Source organism: Pieris napi, chromosome 9, assembly GCF_905475465.1.
Source record: "Pieris napi chromosome 9, ilPieNapi1.2, whole genome shotgun sequence".
NCBI lineage: Eukaryota > Metazoa > Arthropoda > Insecta > Lepidoptera > Pieridae > Pieris > Pieris napi.
Window position 1 is genome coordinate 5,992,259 of NC_062242.1, and position 22,109 is coordinate 6,014,367.

At 34.5% G+C, this 22,109-nt stretch overlaps 2 protein-coding genes and 1 long non-coding RNA gene across 3 annotated transcripts; all 3 read left to right on the plus strand.

Annotated features, from left to right (window-relative positions):
- Window positions 1-431: 431 nt before the first annotated feature.
- On the plus strand, window positions 432-9,392 carry LOC125052220 (phospholipase A1-like). The gene is made up of 7 exons (XM_047652903.1): window positions 432-580; window positions 663-705; window positions 1,218-1,488; window positions 7,823-7,971; window positions 8,072-8,271; window positions 8,918-9,080; window positions 9,282-9,392. Exons 1-7 carry the CDS (start codon window positions 550-552, stop codon window positions 9,355-9,357), a joined length of 933 nt encoding a protein of 310 aa, XP_047508859.1. The 5' UTR covers window positions 432-549; the 3' UTR covers window positions 9,358-9,392.
- A 3,249-nt stretch (window positions 9,393-12,641) lies between these two features.
- Window positions 12,642-16,206, plus strand: LOC125052587 (lipase member H-like). The gene is made up of 6 exons (XM_047653513.1): window positions 12,642-12,677; window positions 13,072-13,114; window positions 13,644-13,914; window positions 15,235-15,383; window positions 15,862-16,061; window positions 16,202-16,206. Exons 1-6 carry the CDS (start codon window positions 12,647-12,649, stop codon window positions 16,204-16,206), a joined length of 699 nt encoding a protein of 232 aa, XP_047509469.1. The 5' UTR covers window positions 12,642-12,646.
- A 3,461-nt stretch (window positions 16,207-19,667) lies between these two features.
- On the plus strand, window positions 19,668-20,297 carry LOC125052223. The gene is made up of 3 exons (XR_007117419.1): window positions 19,668-19,779; window positions 19,860-19,902; window positions 20,077-20,297. It is a non-coding gene; the product is annotated as an uncharacterized LOC125052223 (long non-coding RNA).
- The last annotated feature ends 1,812 nt before the right edge of the window (window positions 20,298-22,109 follow it).

Sequence of the window (22,109 nt, forward strand, 5' to 3'; positions counted from 1 at the left end):
ACTTTTGCGTTTTGCAGTCGTAATACTGCCTTCTAATATGCTCGACTCGACATTTTTTGCAACAAATAATTAAAATATATTCTAATTACTTTAGTTTTTGTTTAATTACTTTTGTAATTAATTTTACTACTACTACTACTAACAGCCTTCACCGCTTGCGCAGTGTTATAAAATTAAAGTATTCTACTTATATTTTATAATATTTTTAAGCATTCAATTGAAAGAAAACAATGTATTTATGTATTTTTTTGTACATAAAAAGTTTCTATCTTCTATATTTTAACATTATATAATGAACTTGGTATCCCATTTTAGGATTAATTTACCTAACAAAGCCATTTGATTTGATTGACGTGCATACACTCCGCTCCTAAGAAACACAAATCATTATTCTTTCTTAAGTTTTATATCTGTACAGTCATCCAATTTTAATTATTATGTGTATGTATGACGTATATTACACGTTGCTGTCGTTAATAATTTTTGATAAGAAAACTAATTTTGGTTCAAAGCGACATTTTCTGCCCCATCTTTGATACTTCTGCCAATATGATTTATCGCCTGTTTGTGATATTTATCTGTAAGTCTTCTAAGATTTTTATTTAAATATATTAAAAATACTAATATAATTAACATTTAAAATAAAAATTTGTTTTTTTCAGACTTCAACTATGCACACTCTGCAAGTTTGTGGGTTTACAAAAGGTATTGTTTTATTTATTTCTAGTTTGTTAATTTATAGTTTTTGTGGGAAGTTATTTATATAACGGTATAATGTTTAAGGGCTGTTAAAATATCGTTTCAATCTAATATTTAATCAGTTTGTCAAATATGGTGACTACCGTTAATGATATCATTCTTCTTACTTACATGACCTCTAGAGTTACTTAATCCATGTGTTTGTTAATGTTTTCCATTCAGTCCATCGACTTTTTTATAAGCCTATTTCGCCGTCAACTGTATCTTTCACCAACCCCATACTGAATTGAAAAATAATAATGATTGGAATTAATTCCTTCGTAACCAAATGGAATTATTTAATTTAAAAAAAAAATACTTTAATCATACAGTTAACTGAAAACTCGTTAATCTCTAGTATGTCTAGCTAAGGCAATTTAAATTATTTTGTAAATATATTGTAGCGATACCTACAATCTACATCTACAATCACTGCGCACATTCTTTCTCCACAAAATCAATATTTTCTATTATTTCAGCAAAGACAATTACATATCAATACCGCTTACGTCGCCTCTAGGCCTACTAAATACATCTTTTAATGTGACGTTTGATTCTGTATTTTATGCATTTGGATTTAATAGTTCGCCTAGTAGTCTCCCAACTATAGCTATTACAAATGCATACATGGAACTCAAAGATAACACTGATGTAAATTATGTACTTCTTAATTGGGAAAAGGAAGCGACTAGTAAAGACGCAGGGCCCATAATTCAGTATCCAACAACGGGCATCAAAAATGCTAAGAAAGTAAGTAAATATATAATTTTATGGTTGGCTTTAGATAAAACAAACCATCAAAAAAAATCTAAAAAAACTTGTAGTCTTATATTTCCGCGTAATAAGCCGTCCAGGAGCAAGCCATAGAAATCTTAATAATAAAAAAGTGTGTGTGTGTCAGCTACGACGCACGATTGGAGTTTACTCCTTACGAACGATAATTATGATATATATCGAATAGAAAAAAAGGGTAAATGAACGCATCTGCTAAAATGATAAGAGAAACAAACATATATCTGTAATTATTCGGATTATTTATATTACTTCAATAAAGCGTATTACATAAAGTATTTTATTTAAAATAAATCTTGATTTCTATACAAAACGGCACGAACGACTTCCATACTTTATATAGGCCAGTCATTATAGACATTCGAAATCGAAAATTTGATAATAATTCCAAAAGTTTTCAAACTTCGGTCAAGTGAATGGTACATTGGGACGACAATAAATCTCATTTTGCAACCTTGTCCGCAGTCCGGAACATTGTTAAAATTGCAATTAAATTAATTTTTGCTGTATTATCGTGAAAAAAATTCCAAAAGTTCTGCAAACTTGGGGAAGTTTTCGATATAATATTTCATATCACGTATAAAATTTGCAACCAACCTAAGTGTACGGAACATTTTTTGTTATTTATTTTATTTTCGATATATCTGTCAAATTTGCAGAACTTTTGGAACGTTTTCCTTCAGTTTAATAAAGAAAAACATTAATTTTTAATAACAAAAAATGTTCCGTACACTTAGGTTGGTTGCAAATTTTATACGTGATAATAATAATAATAATAATAATAGCCTTTATTTCCAAAACTTAACTATAATAGATTAGAACTTTCATTGATTTTGAATTGAAAAAATTAACTTTTAACATTACGTAAAATACACTTTAACATTTGGGAATAATCATTTGCTTGTCAGGTTTTGGTTTGTCCACCGTTGGATATAGGCCTCCTCCATCCGTTTCCACTCGTGTCTGTCGTGGGCCAGGCGCGGCCAGGTGACCCCGGCGACGGCGGTGATGTCATCCGCCCAGCGCGGGCGCGGGCGCCCCTGTGGCCGGCGCGCATCGCGCGGGTACCAGTGCAGCATTCTCTCGCTCCATCGGTTGTCGCACTTTCTTGCTGTGTGCCCCGCCCAACGCCATTTCAGGCGGCACACCATTTTAGCTGCATCTATAATTTTTGTTTTCTTTCGTACTGTTGTACATTGAATTCTGTCCCTAAGATTCAAGCCTAACATGCTCCTTTCGGCTGATCGTTGAAATGTTTGGATTTTCTTTATTATTTCAGCTGTAATAGGCCACGATTGGCAGCCGTACAGTAGTGTAGGTGTCACAACAGAGTCCATCACTTTTTTCTTCAGTGATAAACTCATTTGAGACTTGAAAATGTGCTTGTGTGACCAATATGAACTCCAGGCTTTTTTAATTCTTCTCTCTACCTCCTCTATATAATGGCTTTTGAATGATATATTTTGACCAAGGTAGACATACTGGTCAACATATTCTATATTTCTACTGTTGACGGTTATACTGTATTTATGCCATTTGTCATTATGCATGTTTTTTCAGGGTTCATTTCCAGTCCACACTCTCTACTTGTGTCTTCTAGGGATTGAAGCATGTATTGTAAGTCTTCATGCTTTTCAGTTATTAAAACAATGTCATCTGCGAACCGAAGATGGCTTAAATTTTCGCCATTGATATTTACTCCCAACCGTGACCAATCCAGCTTTCTGAAGATACATTCTAGAAGTGCGGTGAATAAATTGGGCGACACGGGGTCGCCCTGCCGAACACCCCTTTTCAGTTGAAACATGTTGCCTTTCTTCTCCAACTTGACTGTGGCTTTACTTCTTTGGTATATCTTTTCTAGTAAGTTAACATATTTATTTTGTATTCCTTGTTCCCGTAGAGCTAGCCAGAGTTTGTTATGTAAGATTGTGTCAAAGGCTTTGGAGTAGTCTACATAGGCTATATACACTATCTTTTTATACTCCATGTATTTTTCAATGACTTGTCTAAGTGTGAATATATGATCTAGCGTTGAATATTTACTTCTAAAACCAGCTTGTTCTCTTGGTTGTTGGAACTCCAGCTCCTTCTTCATTCTAATAAGGATGATATTTGTAAAAAGTTTGTAAGTAGATTGCAATAAACTTATAGGTCGATAATTATTGATGTTCATTGGGTCTCCCTTTTTATATAGTAATGTTATTACAGATGTTTCCCACTGCTTAGGTATTTTTTCGTGTTTTATAATTTCATTGAACAGTTCAGTGAGAGGTGATGTTAGAGGTTCTACTATTGCTTTAATTATATCATTAGTTATGTTGTCATCTCCTGGGCTTTTTGCAGATTTAAGTTTCATTATGGCATGCCTGATTTCACTTTCCAGTAGCAAAGGGATCTCTTCATTTTTATAACATTGTAATATGTCATTATTACCAACATCTAGTGGCTTATTTTGCAAACTATACAGTTCTTTGTAGAAATTAGTCGCTATATTCAATATATTATCTCTGTTTGTTATTGTTGCATTTGTGTGACTTTTTAGTGTTTGTACCCATTGTTTTGTATTATTTATCCGTTTGTTTCCTCGTTTAACTGATCGCCTTTTATCTATTTCTTCTTCTAATATTTTGAGTTGATAATATTCTTTATTTCTTTTTATATTTTTTCTAATTTTTCCATATAGATGCTTAAGACGCTTTTTTTCAATTTCTGACTTATTTGGTTTATTTTTTAGTTCAGTTCTTTCATTTATCATATCTCTTATTCTTCCAGTTATTATGTAGTCATTTCTTTTTATCCCTGGTACTGTTGGTAACTTTTCGACACTGGTTTTAATTCGATGTATTATATTATTATATTGTTCTTGGATATTCTTAGATTTTTCAGTGTGTTGAACCGAAAAAATATTCTTGAGTGTTTCTTGTTCTTGTGGGTTCAGTCCTGATTGTCTGCCTTTAAATTGTTTTCTACTTCTAACTTTTGCTGTAATTGTCACTGTTGCACGAACCATACGGTGATCTGTTGGGTGGGTGGTATTAATTATATCTATATTTTCGACGGTATGATGATAGGGTCTTTTAATAATAAAAAAGTCTATTTCATTAGCGGTTCGAGTATCTGGTGACAACCATGTCCATTTATTTTTTGTGTTTTTCTTGAATTGAGAGTTCACAATAAACAATTGTTTTTCTAAACAAAAGTCAATAAGACGTTTGCCTCGCTCGCTTCTTTTACCGTGTCCCCATAAACCCAAAACCAACTTTTCATCTGGAGTGGCTCGTCCTATTTGTGCGTTAAAATCTCCCAACACAATTGTATATGGCAGAGTGTTTACTAGTGCATTATTTAAGCTATCATAAAAAATATCTATGTCTTCTTGGCTTGATTTCGCTGTGGGGGCATAAACTTGAATTATGTTAATCTTATAATTATTAAAGGCCATTTCAAGTTTTGCTACTCGGTCTGATAGAACCTCGAAGTCTAAAATATTTGATTTCAACTTCTTTTTAACCATAAATCCTACACCATTTCTTCCACTTTTCTTTCCGGTGTATAAAAAGATGTAGTCTTCGTATTCAACAATGTGTGTTCCCTCTTTTCTAATATCAGAGAGGCCAAGAATATCCCACTTTATGTTCTGCAGGGCATGTTCCAATTCCTCTTGACGGCCGTTGCCAACGAGTGACCTTACATTCATTGTACAAATATGTGTGCGTTGAATATGGCGAGAGTGTTTTTCTATTTTTTGGGTGGAGGGTGGTGGTCTACTGCCCCCACGGGGACCAGCCGTATTGGGGGAGATTGTTTTTACTATATTATTTGTTTTCTGGTTAAATTTGTTTCTCTGCTTAACATATAATTGCTATGGTCTTTTATCAGAGGAAGTAGAAAGGGAGCTCGATCTGGCCCTCATCATATCAAAAGCATTTGTTCGATTAGTTTTAGAGGATAGTAGTGCCTGTTGCTTTTTTGGTTGACCCGTTTGTTCAGTTTGTGGAGAAGCCGATAATTCTCTCTTCCTTTTGTCTGTGTTAGAACAGTTTTCCTTTACTATAAGTTGATCATTTTTTAAATATGCAATCTTGCCTTTCTTTAGTTCTTCTATTAATTTTGGTTTCAATAATTTCCTTTTTTCTAACACTTCTTTGGAAAAGTCTTCAGAAATATGCAATTTCTTGAATTTTCTCTTATTTTTAAGAATTTCGTGCTTCTTCCAACTATTAACGAAGGATATTAAAATCGGCCTTGGTTTTCCTTCCTGTTTTCTGGGTTTTCCGATACGGTATATTTTATTTACCTCTGTGTTTTCGAGTGTTATATTTAAATCCGCCAGGCATTGCCTTTGGAAATTCTGGAGTAACTCGGTAATAGAACATTCCTCCTCTTTCAAGTCAAAAATGATTAAATTGTTTTCCTTATTAGATCTTCTTAAATGTTCGATTTCTTTTTCCAAGGATCCAACTTTTAATTTTAGGTTTTCATTTTCTGCTAAGATAGGTTTTAACTTCTCATCCATTCTATTTATTATCTTGTCTGTTAATGATTCTTCCAATCTTGTATTCTGTTCCTTCATTTCAATTCTCATTTTCTCAAACAACATCTGAAATTGGTCTTCCATTGTTGTTTACAGGTAAAAATAAAAAAATAAAAAAAGTATTCGTTTCGTAGGTATGTGCGCGACAGGATTTGATCCACAATCGACAGTGTGTATGATGTTCCTAACAACTTGTTACGAGTGCTAATCAATTCATTACTTGACTTGCGAATAAATCGTATATAACACAATTACGATTTGTCCAAAACAGTGTTTAGGTTTTATTTTAAAGTACTTGATTAGCACAAGACACTTTTAAAAGTCACTTCACTATTTTATGTCAGTTTTTTGCAACAATTATTCTGATGTTTAACCACAAACAAACGAGAAATGTCCATCGCAGTATGGCGGATAACAAATTTGTTCGATCACGACTAACGAATCACTGTTTAATACACTGTATTGATTGTTCACAATTTATTACGTGAAACTGTTGCTTAAAATGTCCTAGTTCCCGTGTTTTAACCTCTTTTACACACTAGTTCTATTTTTAATTTAAATAAATTTACGGAGGTAATGTTTACTGTGACGCGGTACCCGCAGAGAGAATTTATACGTGATATGAAATATTATATCGAAAACTTCCCCAAGTTTGCAGAACTTTTGGAATTTTTTTCACGACCAAAACTTATTTTTAACAATGTTCCGGACCGCAGAGCAGGTTGCAAAATTTTATAGTTTGTTTTAATACCACTCCCGACCTTACATCAAAATTTGAAAACTTTTGGAATTATTATGAATTAATTGTCTTGACTGACTGGTCTAATAAGCTGCGGTGTTTCCCAGGCTTATAGTTTCGGCTTGTGTCAAATGCACTGCAGAACAAAGATGGCGATAATGTTCTGTGGCTGTCGACCATATTTTCATACTAAAGCTGGTAAGAATATTATAATTATGTTTTTTATAATATAAATGTTTGTAGTAGTAATAAAACGTACCTACATCATCTATGCCCAAATAGGATTTTCTTTCTATGACCAAAGTTACCTTTATAGTAAGAGAAGAATAAGAATGAACAATCTTTTTAGTTTTAATTTCACTGACCATTACTATTGACAAAACTCTATGGCACGCTAGACAATCTACTTTTATTTTTTACACCTGTCAACACTGACAATGTTGTAACGTGGCTGTCAAAACGTGAATTCAAAATAGAAAAGTCTGTGTAATGTATTCCATCTCATTCTTTTACACGTTCAATCCTACAGATATATATGTTTGTCTCTTTCTACATAACGCCTCAACTTTTCGTGTTACACTTGATTTTACTCCTCATAAAATTTCCGTACCGGGCCTTATAACTCAAATCGTTTCTTAAGGAGTAAACTCCAATAATTTCTAATATTCGAATAAACCAATTTATGTAAATACTATTCATAATTCTAAAGTCGTTATATTCGTTAACGAAATAATTTAACGAGTGTATCTTATTTCAATCTTACATTCGTACTCGTGTATTATGAAAAGATTGCATAGACGTAAGACAATAGCAATAAATCAATAATTCGCCCAGTTTTTATATAAGGCTAATAGTCAACAGTGAAGATCTATACGTGAGGAGTCAGTGATCAGTCTTCTGCGCTTTTTAACCCTGAAGTATAGGACAGGGTGGTACGCATGTTCCGTTACTAAGACAAATAGCCGACTAGAACAATTGACAGTTTAAGGAATAATTTGTATTTAATACCTTTCAAGATTGGAGAACAATTAGGAGTCGCCCTTTTGGAATTATCGAAACTTGGACTTGATTTAGATAAAGTGCATTTGATAGGGCATTCTCTTGGATCTCATCTATTAAGCGCCACTGGTAAAAAACTACAAAAGAAAAAGAAAATCGTTGGAAGGTATGACAATTAGTTTTTTTCTTAATAAATATATCAATTTTTTTTCAACATTTCACTACCTGCTTTAACAGAATTAACAAATAATAAAAAAGGAAATAAGAATTACAGGATTAGATCCAGCTGGACCTCTGTACAATAAGCCTACTTTACTAAAAGGATTAAATAAGGACGATGCCGTGTTTGTAGTAGCCATACATACAAACCCCCAACTTTATGGTACATCAAACAATGTCGGGCATATTGATATATGGCCCAACTGTGACCTGAAACTTCAACCTGGATGTCCGAATAAGTTTTTAGGTATGGTATTTTATCTTCACAGCTTATTTCTGTTAACAACTTTTTGTATTTTATTTACAGTAAAGTAAGCAAAAGTTTAAAGGTGCGTAAACTTTTGTTTTGTCAAGCTGGCGTTCAGTGATACGATTCGGTAAGCTCTACAAAGCTTCAGCTTAGTGGCTGCAGGTACAACTGCTGCCGTATATAGGATTATGGGCGCGATGACTGCTGTATAAATAATATGAATTACGTCTCGATGTAGACCCCAATCTTTCATGCCTTCGCTAATTATTTATAAATATTTGTTGCTGCATATAGTGGAGATATGTTTGTTAAATCTCAATTTAGGATCTAGAGTAAAACTAGGTGTTTTTCATTTCATTAGATAGGTGGTCGCTTTTGTGGTGCAAATCTGAGTCTATTTTTTTTATATCTATTATATAGGCAAGAGCAGCTTTTGCATGTTGTTCTATTTCAAGTGCCGATTCTATTTTTTTTATTATTAATCGTATTAAAGTATTATGCTTAAATGAAAGGTTTGCTTTATTGTAATTTTTATTCGTAAAAGATTATAAATCAATAAAATAAAAATGTGTTTATTCATTTGACAACAAATCATTATAATGTGTAAGACCCTCCGATCTTCAAGAATGTTCACTCCTTATAGACGGTTGCAGTCACGGCCGGGCCCCGCTTTATTACTCTGAGGCTATCAACTCCCCGAAAGCATTTCCATCTCTTCAGGCCGATAGTTGCGACAATTGGAAAACCAAAAAAGGATCCAACGACACACATCCGATTATATACTTGGGCGAGAATATAGACAGGAAGTGAGTTGCAATTGTTTCTTTTTATATTATTAACATTTTACAATACTCTTAGGACGATTTTACGTTATACCTGAGTGTGTCTACGCTTACTTGTCAGCTAATATTGTTTAATACCAAAATATTAAACAAATAAACGAACATATTATATACAAAACACCAATGCAAAGAACATATTATACTAACTATAATGTTTTCTTTTAGATCAAGAGGATACTTTTACATGAGAACAAACACGATGTCTCCGTTTGGCAAAGGACTTGAAGGGATTGAAGCTTAGTCCATATTTCTATCAATAAAATCCCATTAACAATATTTTTTATTTCTTACTTCAACCCTGTTGACTTGTTCGGATGAAATGGCAGTTCTTATTTTTATTACCTGTCGCAATATAATGCCATTTAAAAATATGAACATAGCAGTTAAAACCGTTTCAGTATGAAATCCCTCATAGCATTTGCAAACACATCTTACGTGTTCACTTTCCTTATCTTTAAAATATGTTAGTTCGACTTCGACCTTGGAATGAAATGAATTCGACAATTTATGACTTGTTTGCACAATTGTTTTGAGAATTAAATAGTATTAGAATATAATGGATAATATGTATGAGACTAATAAAAAAAATATATTTATATGTATTACAAAATATATTGAGAGATTAAATATATATCCAATGTTCATTTCATTTTACCAAAAACCAACTTTATTTGTTTTTCTCCAAGTCAGAGATCTAAACCTGGTGCGGATATTGGGATTGGGATACATGAGTGTGCGGGACCGCTTTACACAAAAGTGCAACTGTCAAATTATTCAAAAAGTTGTTTCTACAAGATACTTGGGCATAATTATTGATGAATGTCTATCATGGCACTCGTACATTGCTGCTATTATGTCACGTGTAAGGATATTGATTTGGATTTTCAAGACACTACGCCATGTGATGTCTCCTGTGATACTCAGTAATGTTTATGTTGCATTAGCTCAATCAGTGATTACATACTGCATACCAGTCTGGGGCGGTGCCATAAAAACTAAATTTCTTGAGCTGGAAAGAGCCCAGCGGTCTCTAATAAAAGTGATGTACTTTAAACCATATAGATACCCCACAGTTAACTTATACAGAACAAGTGGATTGTTATCGGTAAGACAATTATACCTGCTAAATGTGACCTTATATCTACATAAATCTATTCCATGTAATTCTGCCAGTCGGGATAGAAGACGGAGTGATATTGTGGCCTGCTCCGCAACGGTTCGTTCGAATTTTGCAAGCCGTCAGTACGTGACTCAGTCTGCATATATTTACAACAAAATAAACGCTAAACTTCAATTTCATCCTAGAGTTTTGTATGAATGTAAGGAAGTTATAACAGATTGGCTAAAAACTTTAACTTATGAGGAAACTGAGCACATTTTAGTACGAGTTCGCTAGTTTGACACACACGTACATAATTATATACTTAACAACAAGTATACACTCACTCACACACACACACACACACATGTGCACATACACACACAACTACGCATGCATAAAATAAGTTCATAGAATTGTCAGAGAAACTATGAGAATTACATTTCATTTTATTTATTTAATTTTTTACCGGCTTTGCTTCTTAGCTGGGTTTTGTTTTGTTTTGTATTATTTTCTAACAACTGTCTCAATATTGTATAAAATATAATGGAAGTAGCGAGCCAACCCCAACACAAGTGTCTCTGACTACTTACGGGGGCTGTCTCAACTCATGCATTAATTGTAAAATTGAGATACAAATAAACATTTTTCATTTATTCAAATTACTTAAATCTTAATTTTTTGAAATCTTTCATTTCTTTACGTCAAAAAAATATTAAATTTGTACTAATGTTACAATATTGTTACGCCGTAGATCTCTTCAAGGGTGTAGTTTAAAATACATAAAATAAACGAGGATTTTAATTGTACCAAAAACACGCAGTAATACAATAATTACCATAGACAAAATACTGTCACTAATTACATACTTCAATTACGCGCACTTTCAACAGTACTTTGTCTTCACTATTCGCACTTTATCGCTTCGGTGTTAATCTCTTGTAATTGCACGCGAAACTGCATTAAAGGGTCGCGTTTCGGCCCGCTTATATATCCCTGTGCATAATCTTGAACGATGCTCGAGAACTTTCTAGGCAGAATTAGTAACGAGTAGCTAGCCTACCCTTATCCTACCCTTATTGCACAATTCTAGAACGTACGGATTCTTTATCTCTTTGGCTCCGACCTTGTCGTACGGCGTTCTAGAATGTTCATTCTGGCTTCGAGAAGGTTCCAATCTTCCCTCTCTTTCGCCATCTTTGTCATTCCGTCATTATTTGACACCTAGAAGGTTCACTCTAGAATATTCCTCCATATAGGTATAACCAGTCCTAATAACGCCTCAGAACGGGTTTTCTAAAAAACTGTACCCCTTAACTACACTTGCTCAGGACCAGCCTGATAAAATGTTTAAAGGTAACTTTAAGTAATTTAAATTTTTCTATATATTTCTATATAATATGATAAAACCTATCTAGAAAACGACATAACAATTTTTTGAAGCATTTCAGACAACCGTCTTCGTAACAATATGAAAGGTTTAAAATTAGGACAAGCAAAACGTGTACCTGCAGTAATGAAGAACAAACAGTAGCACATGTGCTTTTACATTGCCCTATATTCGCATCGTCCAGGCACGTCCTGGAGCATCAAATGCAGATGACTGTAGACCGTAACGGCCTACAGGACATGTTAACAAAGCACAGACCGTGCCTGGAACGGTTCTGCGTTCAATAAAATAAAATAATTATTAAATATAAAAAGGCGGCAAACAATACTGAAAGAGCTGGTCTCGCGAGGAATAGCGCCCCGACTCGCCTATGAATATTGTAAATAATAATATTACCGATGTAGCCGGGGCGTATTTCGCGAGACGTTTAACACACCATTCGTGAACAAGTGTATTGGAATTCATATAATGTATCTTGTTTTTCGGAAAAATTATAAAAAGTCACTGGACACAATGGCAGTCGAGTATTATTAATTTAAAAAAAACAATATGAAATGTTTATCCTCTGTGAAGGTCCCATGTGACATATTTCTATAATCCCTATTTAAACAATTAGGAAGACCAAATTAAATGACTTCTTATACCAACGCGCAACGGTTCATATTGCACAGGATTATTTGAACGAACTTGAAAATGAGTTGCTTCTGAAATCACTTTAAAAAATATCATTTGTTACTACCAACTAATTAATGTGAAAAACTTTAAAGATTTTTAACACAATATGAGAAGGCGATCACTAAACATTTCTTTTAATAAGGAAAGAGTAAAAACTCGCTCTCACAAATATTATTATTATTAAAAAAAAAATGCATTTTCGGCAGTTCGATGATTATTACAGTAAAGTGAAGCCAGTAACATTCATTGGTAAGCGTAAAGTAACTTTATATTTACAAAACTACATAAACCGGAGTATATATACTGAGATATATATATATGAGTTTTCACATTTTTTGTCAGACCTTTATCAGCCGTTGTATTACAATGTTTATTCAACTTTTTGTAATATTTCTCAGTGAGTAAACCTTTTACTAATTAGAAATTTAAGAGAAAGAAAATTAAATAGTTAAAAACTTTAAATATAAGTAGGTAGGTCTTATGTTAGAAATATAGTTGCTTGGATGTTAAAATAAATTGTATTTTTTTTTTAATCTTTACATTTTAATCGCATATACACTATATGCAAATGAATATTTATGAAAAAACAATTAAGTGAGATTTAGAATATTTATTAAATAAAGAGAAAGAAAGATTTTATTTCTCTTAATTTATATTTTTTTTACTAATATAATAATTATAGGTTGTACATATTTCTATAATTTTAGTGTATTGCCATCTCGTTTACGCAAATGTGTGAAAAGTACGAAAACAGTTTTAGAAAATTTAGTAATAATAAGTTTTTTTTTCAGGCCTATACCATGTTAAGTCCGCGGACTTATGGGTTTTCGACAGGTGATTATTTTTTTCTCATTATTTGTTATTTTTTTGTTCACCAATAAAGGCCTTATTGTAAAAAATCTGGCTATGATGAAATTACAACAGTAGTTTTACCTATTTTGTCTTTGGCTCCTCAGTTTCGATGTTCTTAACAGTAAAAGGATAATTTAAATATATAAGTATAATTATAGACAGGCAACTCAATTACATAATTAACATTAATAGCTCTCGTAAAGTAGTTCCTGATTTTTTATTCTATTAATGCGCCTAAATACTGGGAGACAGAAGTTTTTATATTAAAAATGCCCATATTGAAGATATAATTAATGTTAAAAAAGTCATATTTCATCAGTTCTATAATATTTTACATAAATAAAAAACATCTTTGTAATTATAATGTAAATAATTAACATGTGTTTTTATAGTAAATAAAAGGTATTAACTCATATCATTGCCGCACTTTCAGATAACTGATTGAAACTTGAGGAAAGCCCTTAACATCTAATTCATTTTCTTGTAATTAACAATTTTTTATCGATTTCAGTAATGGCAGTTATACGTCAACGCCGCTGAAATCGCCTTTAGGCCTATTAAATTCATCGTTCAATGTGACGTTAGACACGGTGTTTTTTGCGTTTGGATTTAATAATACGCCTAGTACAGTCACAGTTATAGCTATAACAAAGGCATACATAGAACTCAAACAGAACACTGATATGAACTATGTACTTCTAAATTGGGAAAAAGAAGCGTCTACTGAAATCGCGGGGCCCATTATTCATTACCCAACTACAGGCATTCTCAACGCTAAAAGAGTAAGTAAAGAAATACTAATACTAATATTCAAGTTGGTACATCAACACTAATATTATAAAGAGGTAAAGTTGAATTCTATTAAGCTTATTTTGATATTTCTTTCATACGTAGAAAAACCACTATTATAGTTAGTGTTACATGTTATTTTTTGTTCCTTTTTGTTAATTTATGCACTTCTTGTACTTCACCCTCAGTAGGTGTTTGTTTTTTTATGGTGCCATACTAGGGTTGCCTGGAAGAAATCGCTTGCCAGCGATAAGGCCGTCCGTTAATTAATATGTAACCTGCATTTTTATATACGTATGTTTTTGTATATAAGGTAACGAAGTGTAAATAAATAAATAAATAATGTTGCGAGCATTAATTTATTTAAGATGAGATATATAGATAATATGTATTTTGTATGTTTTGTTTTTATCAGTATATGTTAAAGGAAACAAAAGACATAATGAATACTAAAGATTTAAGCGAAATACTAGTATTACCTTGATGTATATCAAGACTATTTTTTTAATATTATTCAAACAATACGACGACATACATATTTTAGCATAATTACTTTGAAAGAACCTTTTGTGTGTCCATAATACTACCTAATCGCCATATCATTTGGATTACCGTGTAGAAAGCTGGCGTAAAACGTAATTTAGCCTTAGGCCGTTTCTCCACTGCTCCGGTCCGGCAAACGTTAATTACCGATCCGATTTCGAAACTCACAACAGTACTTACGTGCTTCTCCACTACTCCGGCATCCGGTTTTTATAGATCCGATAACTTGCTAGATCGGAACGCGGTGTTTTATCGGTCCAAGTATATCAAAGAGGTTATAAATTATTATTCACAGGTTTATTTATAGTTTCTTTAATTTGAAAGAATCTGGATAACCTGGACCAAACCAAATTATGTTGCTATTTATTTATATTTTTAGTATTAGTGAACTATTTATTAAGTAGATTATAATATTTCAAGATAGACAATATAAAAAAGTAATAAACTAGCCAGGGCAATAAAATATTCAGAATTTAGAACGTTTTATTAATAAAATGAAGTATATGGGTTTTAGTTAATATAAGTGTTGCATGATAAATACACAAGTATCGGATCTACTGTATATTGTCGGATCGGGTATAGTGGAGAAGCGCAATCCGGTCTTCCGATATTTTTCTCATGACTCATTCCGGTATCCGACGTCGGACCGGAGCAGTGAAGAAAGGGCCTAAGACCTACATGATCGGATCTACACCTACATTTAAATAATGTCGGGAAATTTAGAACTGGTTTTACTTCCTCGGGGATATCATTTTTGTGTAAATTTGTAGATTGGCGAGGCCTTGGGTGATGCACTTCTAGAATTGTCAAACCACGGACTGGATTTGAAGCGCGTACATTTAATGGGACACTCACTTGGATCTCATCTAGTGGGTCACGCTGGTAAGCAAACAACAAAACAACAAAAACCCGTTGGAAGGTACTTATTTTTTTTAACTATCATCGAATCCTCGTTGCTTAGTTTCACCTGCCATTTTTTTTGTTTATAATAATAGATACAATTAATTCGATATGAAACACGAGTATATATATTAATTAATTAATTAAAGCTTTATTAATCCATACAACAATCGGTTAGTTTGCATTCCTTTATATTAGTATTAGTTGTGTTAGTATAAATTTATGTTAGATTTATTTTTTTACTGGTCTAGTTCTTGTATGGCCCCTTTTAGGGTAAAAGCCTCCTCCATATTTTTCCATTTATCTTTGTCTTGAGCAACATTCATCCAGTTTTTCCCCGCTAATTCTATTATAATGTTATCTGTCCACGAGTACATACATATACTGTGCGTTAAAGAAAAATTTTCGGCGTCTGTTTCCTAAATCGCTTTTTTAATGGAACTAAGCCAACCAACCATTATTTAGACTTTATAATTTTATGACAAGATATCTTTCAGAATCACCGGTTTAGACCCAGCAGGGCCCCTATATGATAGTCCTACATTACTACATCCGTTACGAGAGACTGATGCCATTTTCGTAGTAGGTATCCATAGTGACCCTGTCGTATATGGTACATCAGAAAATGTCGGGCATGTTGACGTTTGGCTTAATTGTGGCATGAGACATCAACCAGGCTGTCGTGAGAACTCTTTAGGTACGTCTCTTAACATACAAACTTTTCTGAGACTTTTAAATCAAGATTGCAGACTTGGAATCGAATCGATAATTTCCTGAAACGGGTGGCCTCGTCCGTGAAGTGACCATCAATTTTATGATCTACGACATATCTCGTAGCATGAAACAATTTACCTACAATAGTGATTTATTAATTAATTCGTTTTTTAGAGTTATGCAGTCATGCCCGTGCGCCTTATTGCTACGCAGAGTCAATAAACTCCATACAAGCTTTTCCAGCTGCTAAATCTACGAGCTGCGATGACTGGAAAGCTAAGAAAAATATCAACGATGAAGATGAGATTATATATATGGGAGAGAATATTGATAGAAAGTTAGATGCGTAATATGTATTATTATATTGCTTACCCCTGCACAGTAATTATAACATTGATTTTTTTTGCAGCGCAACAGGGATCTTTTATTTGAGAACAAACTCAGCTCGTCCTTTTGGAAAAGGCCTCGATGGAATTCAATATTCTTAAGCGATAATTTACGTAAAACTTAAAAAAAAAACAAATAGAAGCAAGAGCAATATTGGTCTCATGCAAAACTTTTTATGACTTGGCCTACCTTTTTTAGTAGCTATGTCGCAGCCAACTAGCTTAATATGCCGTTCAATTAACAGCTTAGCCTTAACTAGCCTAGCCTAGCCTAGCCTGAAACATATTCAGACGGAGCGTTTGTTACAACATTCAATAAACTGGCTGGCTAATGCTTGGGCCACTCATACGATAGAGTGATCATGTGGCAGAAATAAAAAAGATGACGACAGCTACATACCAACATATGGTAGATTTTGCTATGTTACCCCATAAAGACTGTTCGCTTTTCCTAAACTCAAATACAATAAATAAAACTAAATATTTCAATATGTTTACTAATTTATAAAACCTTTCTCAGAGTTCAAGGAATAAAATTAAAAAAATACTCGAATCGCTGCACTGTAACCGGCATGTCTTCATATTATATTTCAGGAATCACTTTCTCAGATACTTAGGGTATCTCATGAACAATATTTGTTATTTAGGATCCGGTAATACAATTGAACTTGTCAGATGAACAGAAAACTAGTGATTATGATGAAATAGAAATATCTTATTTGGCAACGAAAAAACACAGAGATTATGTAAATATATATATACATGTCTGATTCGCCTAAGTGTCAACGATAACTAACACAATATGTAAGCTGATAAAATCAAATATATAATTTTGTGTATATACTTTATTGTTACTTATTCTGATTTCATAAAAAATATCGGTATTTTTCTCAAACAAAACGGCGGCGATCTCTGCCTGGCGACATCTGCCTCCTGTAACATTAAAAAAAAATATTGGGCGGAAGTTGTGCCACACTACCTTTTTTATTTTTGGTTGTTTTCTTTTTTTCAGTATATTTGTATTTGATCATTGCTCGAATATAAAGTTTATAGTTGAAATTATTCCGTATAACTTTTTTAGTATCTGTTGTTCTCTGCATGTAAAAAATTTTGCTGCATAAGTAATTGTAATAATTTTAAACGGCTCAGCCGCTATTGATATTTTTTCTCTATGGTTTATACTCTAATCGTATGCTTATAATTTGCCATCCATTTCTGTGAAATACCACTAATTAAAACGCCTGGTAGAATGTTGTTAGCAATTATTATAAAATGATGTCTCTATTTTTAGTGTTGGTTCGCGTGAGTGACTTATCAGATGCTTACCTACGACCATTGCGTGAAACTATAGTGCCCCAACTTTCGGGAAAAATCAACAATTTGAATGTTGTTCATCTGAATGCTCACAGCATTCCAGCACATTACATGGAATTTCTAGCCACCTTCAATTCCATTTTTGTATTTGAGACTTGTTTAAAACCTTGTCTCTCTTCGACCTCCTGCCTTCCTGGTTTTTAGCTCATAAGAAACGACTGAATGAATAAAGTTGGTGGTGGTGTTACCATATACCTTAGATCAAATCTTTCTATGACAGGGCTCTCTTCCTCGCCCAGGCTCCCTGCAGATGATAAGGTGAAGCATCTTCTACTTGAGGTTTCCCTCGGTCATATTAAGGTGCTGCTAGGGGTGTTCTACGTCTTAGTCTATGGCTTTTCTTCTTTCAATAAAATTCTTGACAAATACATCCCATGTTTTGACCGCGTTATCTTGATGTGAGATACGTGTTTGCTTTAAGGAGACCACCGATCGATTAAGCTCTTAAGCATTGTTGATTCATACCGCCTTCTCCTACTGACGCTAAATACCACTCACCACTATCCTAATTCGACGCCTTCACTTCTTGATCTTATGCTTGTTTCCTCTGTGAAGTTGGTGGACTTTCAGGGTTTTCATACCATGACTGTATTTTTCTAACCCATAAAATACGTACACACACCACATAAGTTATTTTGCAACGTAATTTTACAAAAATTTAAAATTTGTTAGCTGGTACACTTGATTAGCCGTCTGTAGCTGTGGCTCACACTCATACCTCTCAGGCTCAGTCAAGAATCTGGGCATACATCTTGATCAGACTATATCCTGGACAGTGCAAATAAGGGAGTTACATAAAGAGAGGAACGGAGATTACTTCGAACAATAAAAGTATTGGCAACTTTCTACATTTTCAAGCCGTTTTTCATTTTCTGAAAATTTTCAGTGTTATCTAGGTATTAATAAAATAAAAGGTTTTTGGTAGGCCTTGTCCATATTGCGCAAACAATTTATTGATTATACAGATGTTGCGAAATATTACGTATGAATCAACAAATGTTTTGGATATTAGCAAGTATAATTAAACCATATACTACATGTTGTCTTAATTCATCTCAATAAATAAGAATTATGAATTCCTTCTTTAATATATACATTTATTAAGTAGAGTAAAAATGTATTTAAATTGTAGAAACACCCTGCTTGGACACTTTACAGACACAGTGCTTCAGCTCTCCACTACGCCACCCGGAGACACTGACACAGCAAGAAATTATGTTAAATTTGCAGCTTTTGGCTTCAGCGTGCGACTCTCATCCCTAAGGTCGTATTTTCGATCACCGACTATGCACCAATGGATTTTCTTTCTACGTGCGTAATTAATATTCTTTCTAACGGTGAAGGAAAACATCGTGAGGATACCGCGGAAAGAGGCTTGCGTGTGTCAGACACGATTTCAGGAGGCTGAAATGATATCATGAAACAGATACAAATTACTTTCTTAAGAATTCTCAACGCGCCCTTACAATCTTAATATTCTCCTTATTCTTGTATCATTTATGGGAAACTCTATCTTGTTATATATCACAACCCATTGTTACCTTTGTTAATTAGTTTATTCAACACAAACACGAGCAATTAATTTATATTCTCATAGAAACGCTCAAACGCTATTATTTATGTATGTGTGTAAGTTAAGAATATTGTAATACCAATGGAACGGAATAAAAAAGGGTTGTGGTTGGTATTGTCAGGAACAAATCATAATCCTTATGGGAAAAGTAGATGATAATTTAAATAATACATTAATAAATAAGCCAAATTTTTTAACACCCTGTTTCATTAACTATGACATAATACTCAATGTTATATAAGAAATACAAAACATGAAACACGATTACCTACTTCGAATTTTCTTAAATTAAGTAATTCAACAACAATACAACATTTAATTTATTATTAAATTTAAAATGAAATTCAGTGTTTTTGGAATCTTTCTTAGTAAGTTGGTAAAAATATTAATAAAATATATTATTAATTAATTAGCTAATTAGTTTTTAAGAAAAATTTTTATTTTTCAGTGTTGTATCAAGTAGAAGCCGCTTCGTTATGGTGTTATGGAAGGTTGTTTTAATTTTTTTAGTTAAGTATTTAATTAATTTAATTTTAAACAATTATTACTACTTCTTCTTTTTCAAATTTAAACTATTATCTTTTTGTCTCTGAAAAGGGTAAAAAGGCCGAATATTTTATAAACGCTTCACTAACAATGACTTAAATAGTTTTTAATTATTACAGCGAAGACTATCACACAATTACACCGCTAACATCACCTTTAGGTTTGCTCGATTCTCCATTCAATGTAAACCTAAGAACCGTTATATTTACATTTGGGTTTAATGGCAAAGTAAATGGGAAGGAAACATTAGCAATAGTGAACGCTTACATGAAGTACAAAAAGGATAATCCAATTAACTTTATTCTACTCGAGTGGGAGAAAGAAGCAGCCAGTGATTCTGTCGGATATATAATTCAATATTCAACAACGGGAATACATAACGCCAAGAAGGTGACATTTTCAAAATTTCATCTGCGATATACTATAGGTCGGTTATCGAAAGCTGGCGCGTTCACCGTACTCACACTAATGCAATTTCACTATACAGTTGTTTAAAAATATGACTTTTTTGCCAAGCTATATATTTTAGTCTACTCTGGTTTTAGTAAGGTTAGGTGGGTTGAAATAAATAAAAATGTGTAAAATAATTAAAAACATTGTGCACAACTTCACGAGATTGTCCTATGTTTAGACGGAATATATTTCATAAGACATTTTTTTCAAAGTATTCTAACCTTTTTTTTTTTTTTTTTTTATACGAGGTGAAAATGCGCTTACGCAGGCCCGCATCAAGGATGTCGAGCTTGACGCGGGTACCGTGGGGCTGGGTCTACACTCAAAACCCTCTGCTATTCAGAGGGGTAGCGAGACCCCACCCACTAAAAACACCTCAGCCCTTCACATGCCCTTAATATGGGCCCTCAGGGTTCGCTAGGCATTCTACCCAAGGGACCAGGGCTTATATCCGACATAGAGGGCTCATTCAAGACCTGCGGTTCCGGGCCACTCGAGGTCGAGCCCCCAGCCTTGAACTACCGGTCAGTCTACGGTCATCCCCAGACCTCTCCCTCAATCGCTCAGCTGCCTCCTTCTGCAGCATTACATGCTCACAGAAGGTGACTATTGCACTCCAGGCCTCCTCACTTCCTAGCATAGCTAAAATAATACCCGGTAAAGAGAGGTCCGACCCTATGACCGATACCAGGTCATGACGCTCCCTTGTCCAGATGACACACTCAGCCACAGTATGCTCCGCCGTGTCATTTGAAGCGCCGCAATGGTGGCACAACGGATGCATCTCCCTTCTAGGCACCTTATGCAGATACCGCCCAAAGCATCCATGGCCAGACAGTACCTGCGAAAGCCGAAACGTCACAGCACCCCAACGCCTATTCACCCAGTCTTTTAAGACTGGGCGAATTGCCCCTATTGTCAATGCACCAGCGCGGGGCGCTGCTAGATCGTCAAACCACCTTTCGAAAAGAATTTCTCTGGCATGACGCCTCATATGCCCCGCAATTTCCCCCCACGTGACGTTTCCGTTAACTATTACCTCGGCCTTCGCACGGTATAAGGCAGCGATAAGTTCCACCTCCCGCTCCCAAGGAGGAGTACCAGCTAACACACAGGCCGCCTCGAACGATACGGTACGGTAGCAGCGAGCTGCCCGAACCGCAATCACTCGTTACGGCCTCCGTATAAGCATACGGTTCGTCCGCCTGATCAGCGCGTCGTCCCAAATGGGGGCCCCGTACAGGGCCATACTGCGAATGATTCCGCAGTACAGCCGGCGCACGCTCTGGCATGGGCCTCCAAGATTAGGCAAGAGCTTGCCAAGTGCTCCTGCCGCCCTCACAAGTCTCCCCTCGAGAGATTTAAAATGGGGCTCGAAATTCCAGCGACCATCTCTAGATGGTTCTAAGGGATGGTCTTGTTCTAACAAGACCAAGATACTTCATGGAGGAGGCCACTGAAATCCTAACGCCTTCGACCACCAATGCCGCCCCCGAAGGAGGACCCATCCTCGGGCCATGAAATAGCAGGGCTTCCGTTTTGTCAAGGGACACCCTGAGACCCAGGGCCTGGATCCGCCCAACAACCAGCCTAGTACCGGCCATCGCAAGCTGAGCCACCTCCCCAAATGACCCTCCGCTCGCCACGACTAGAGTGTCATCTGCATAGCAGAAGAGGCGCATCCCAGGAAGCAGTGCAC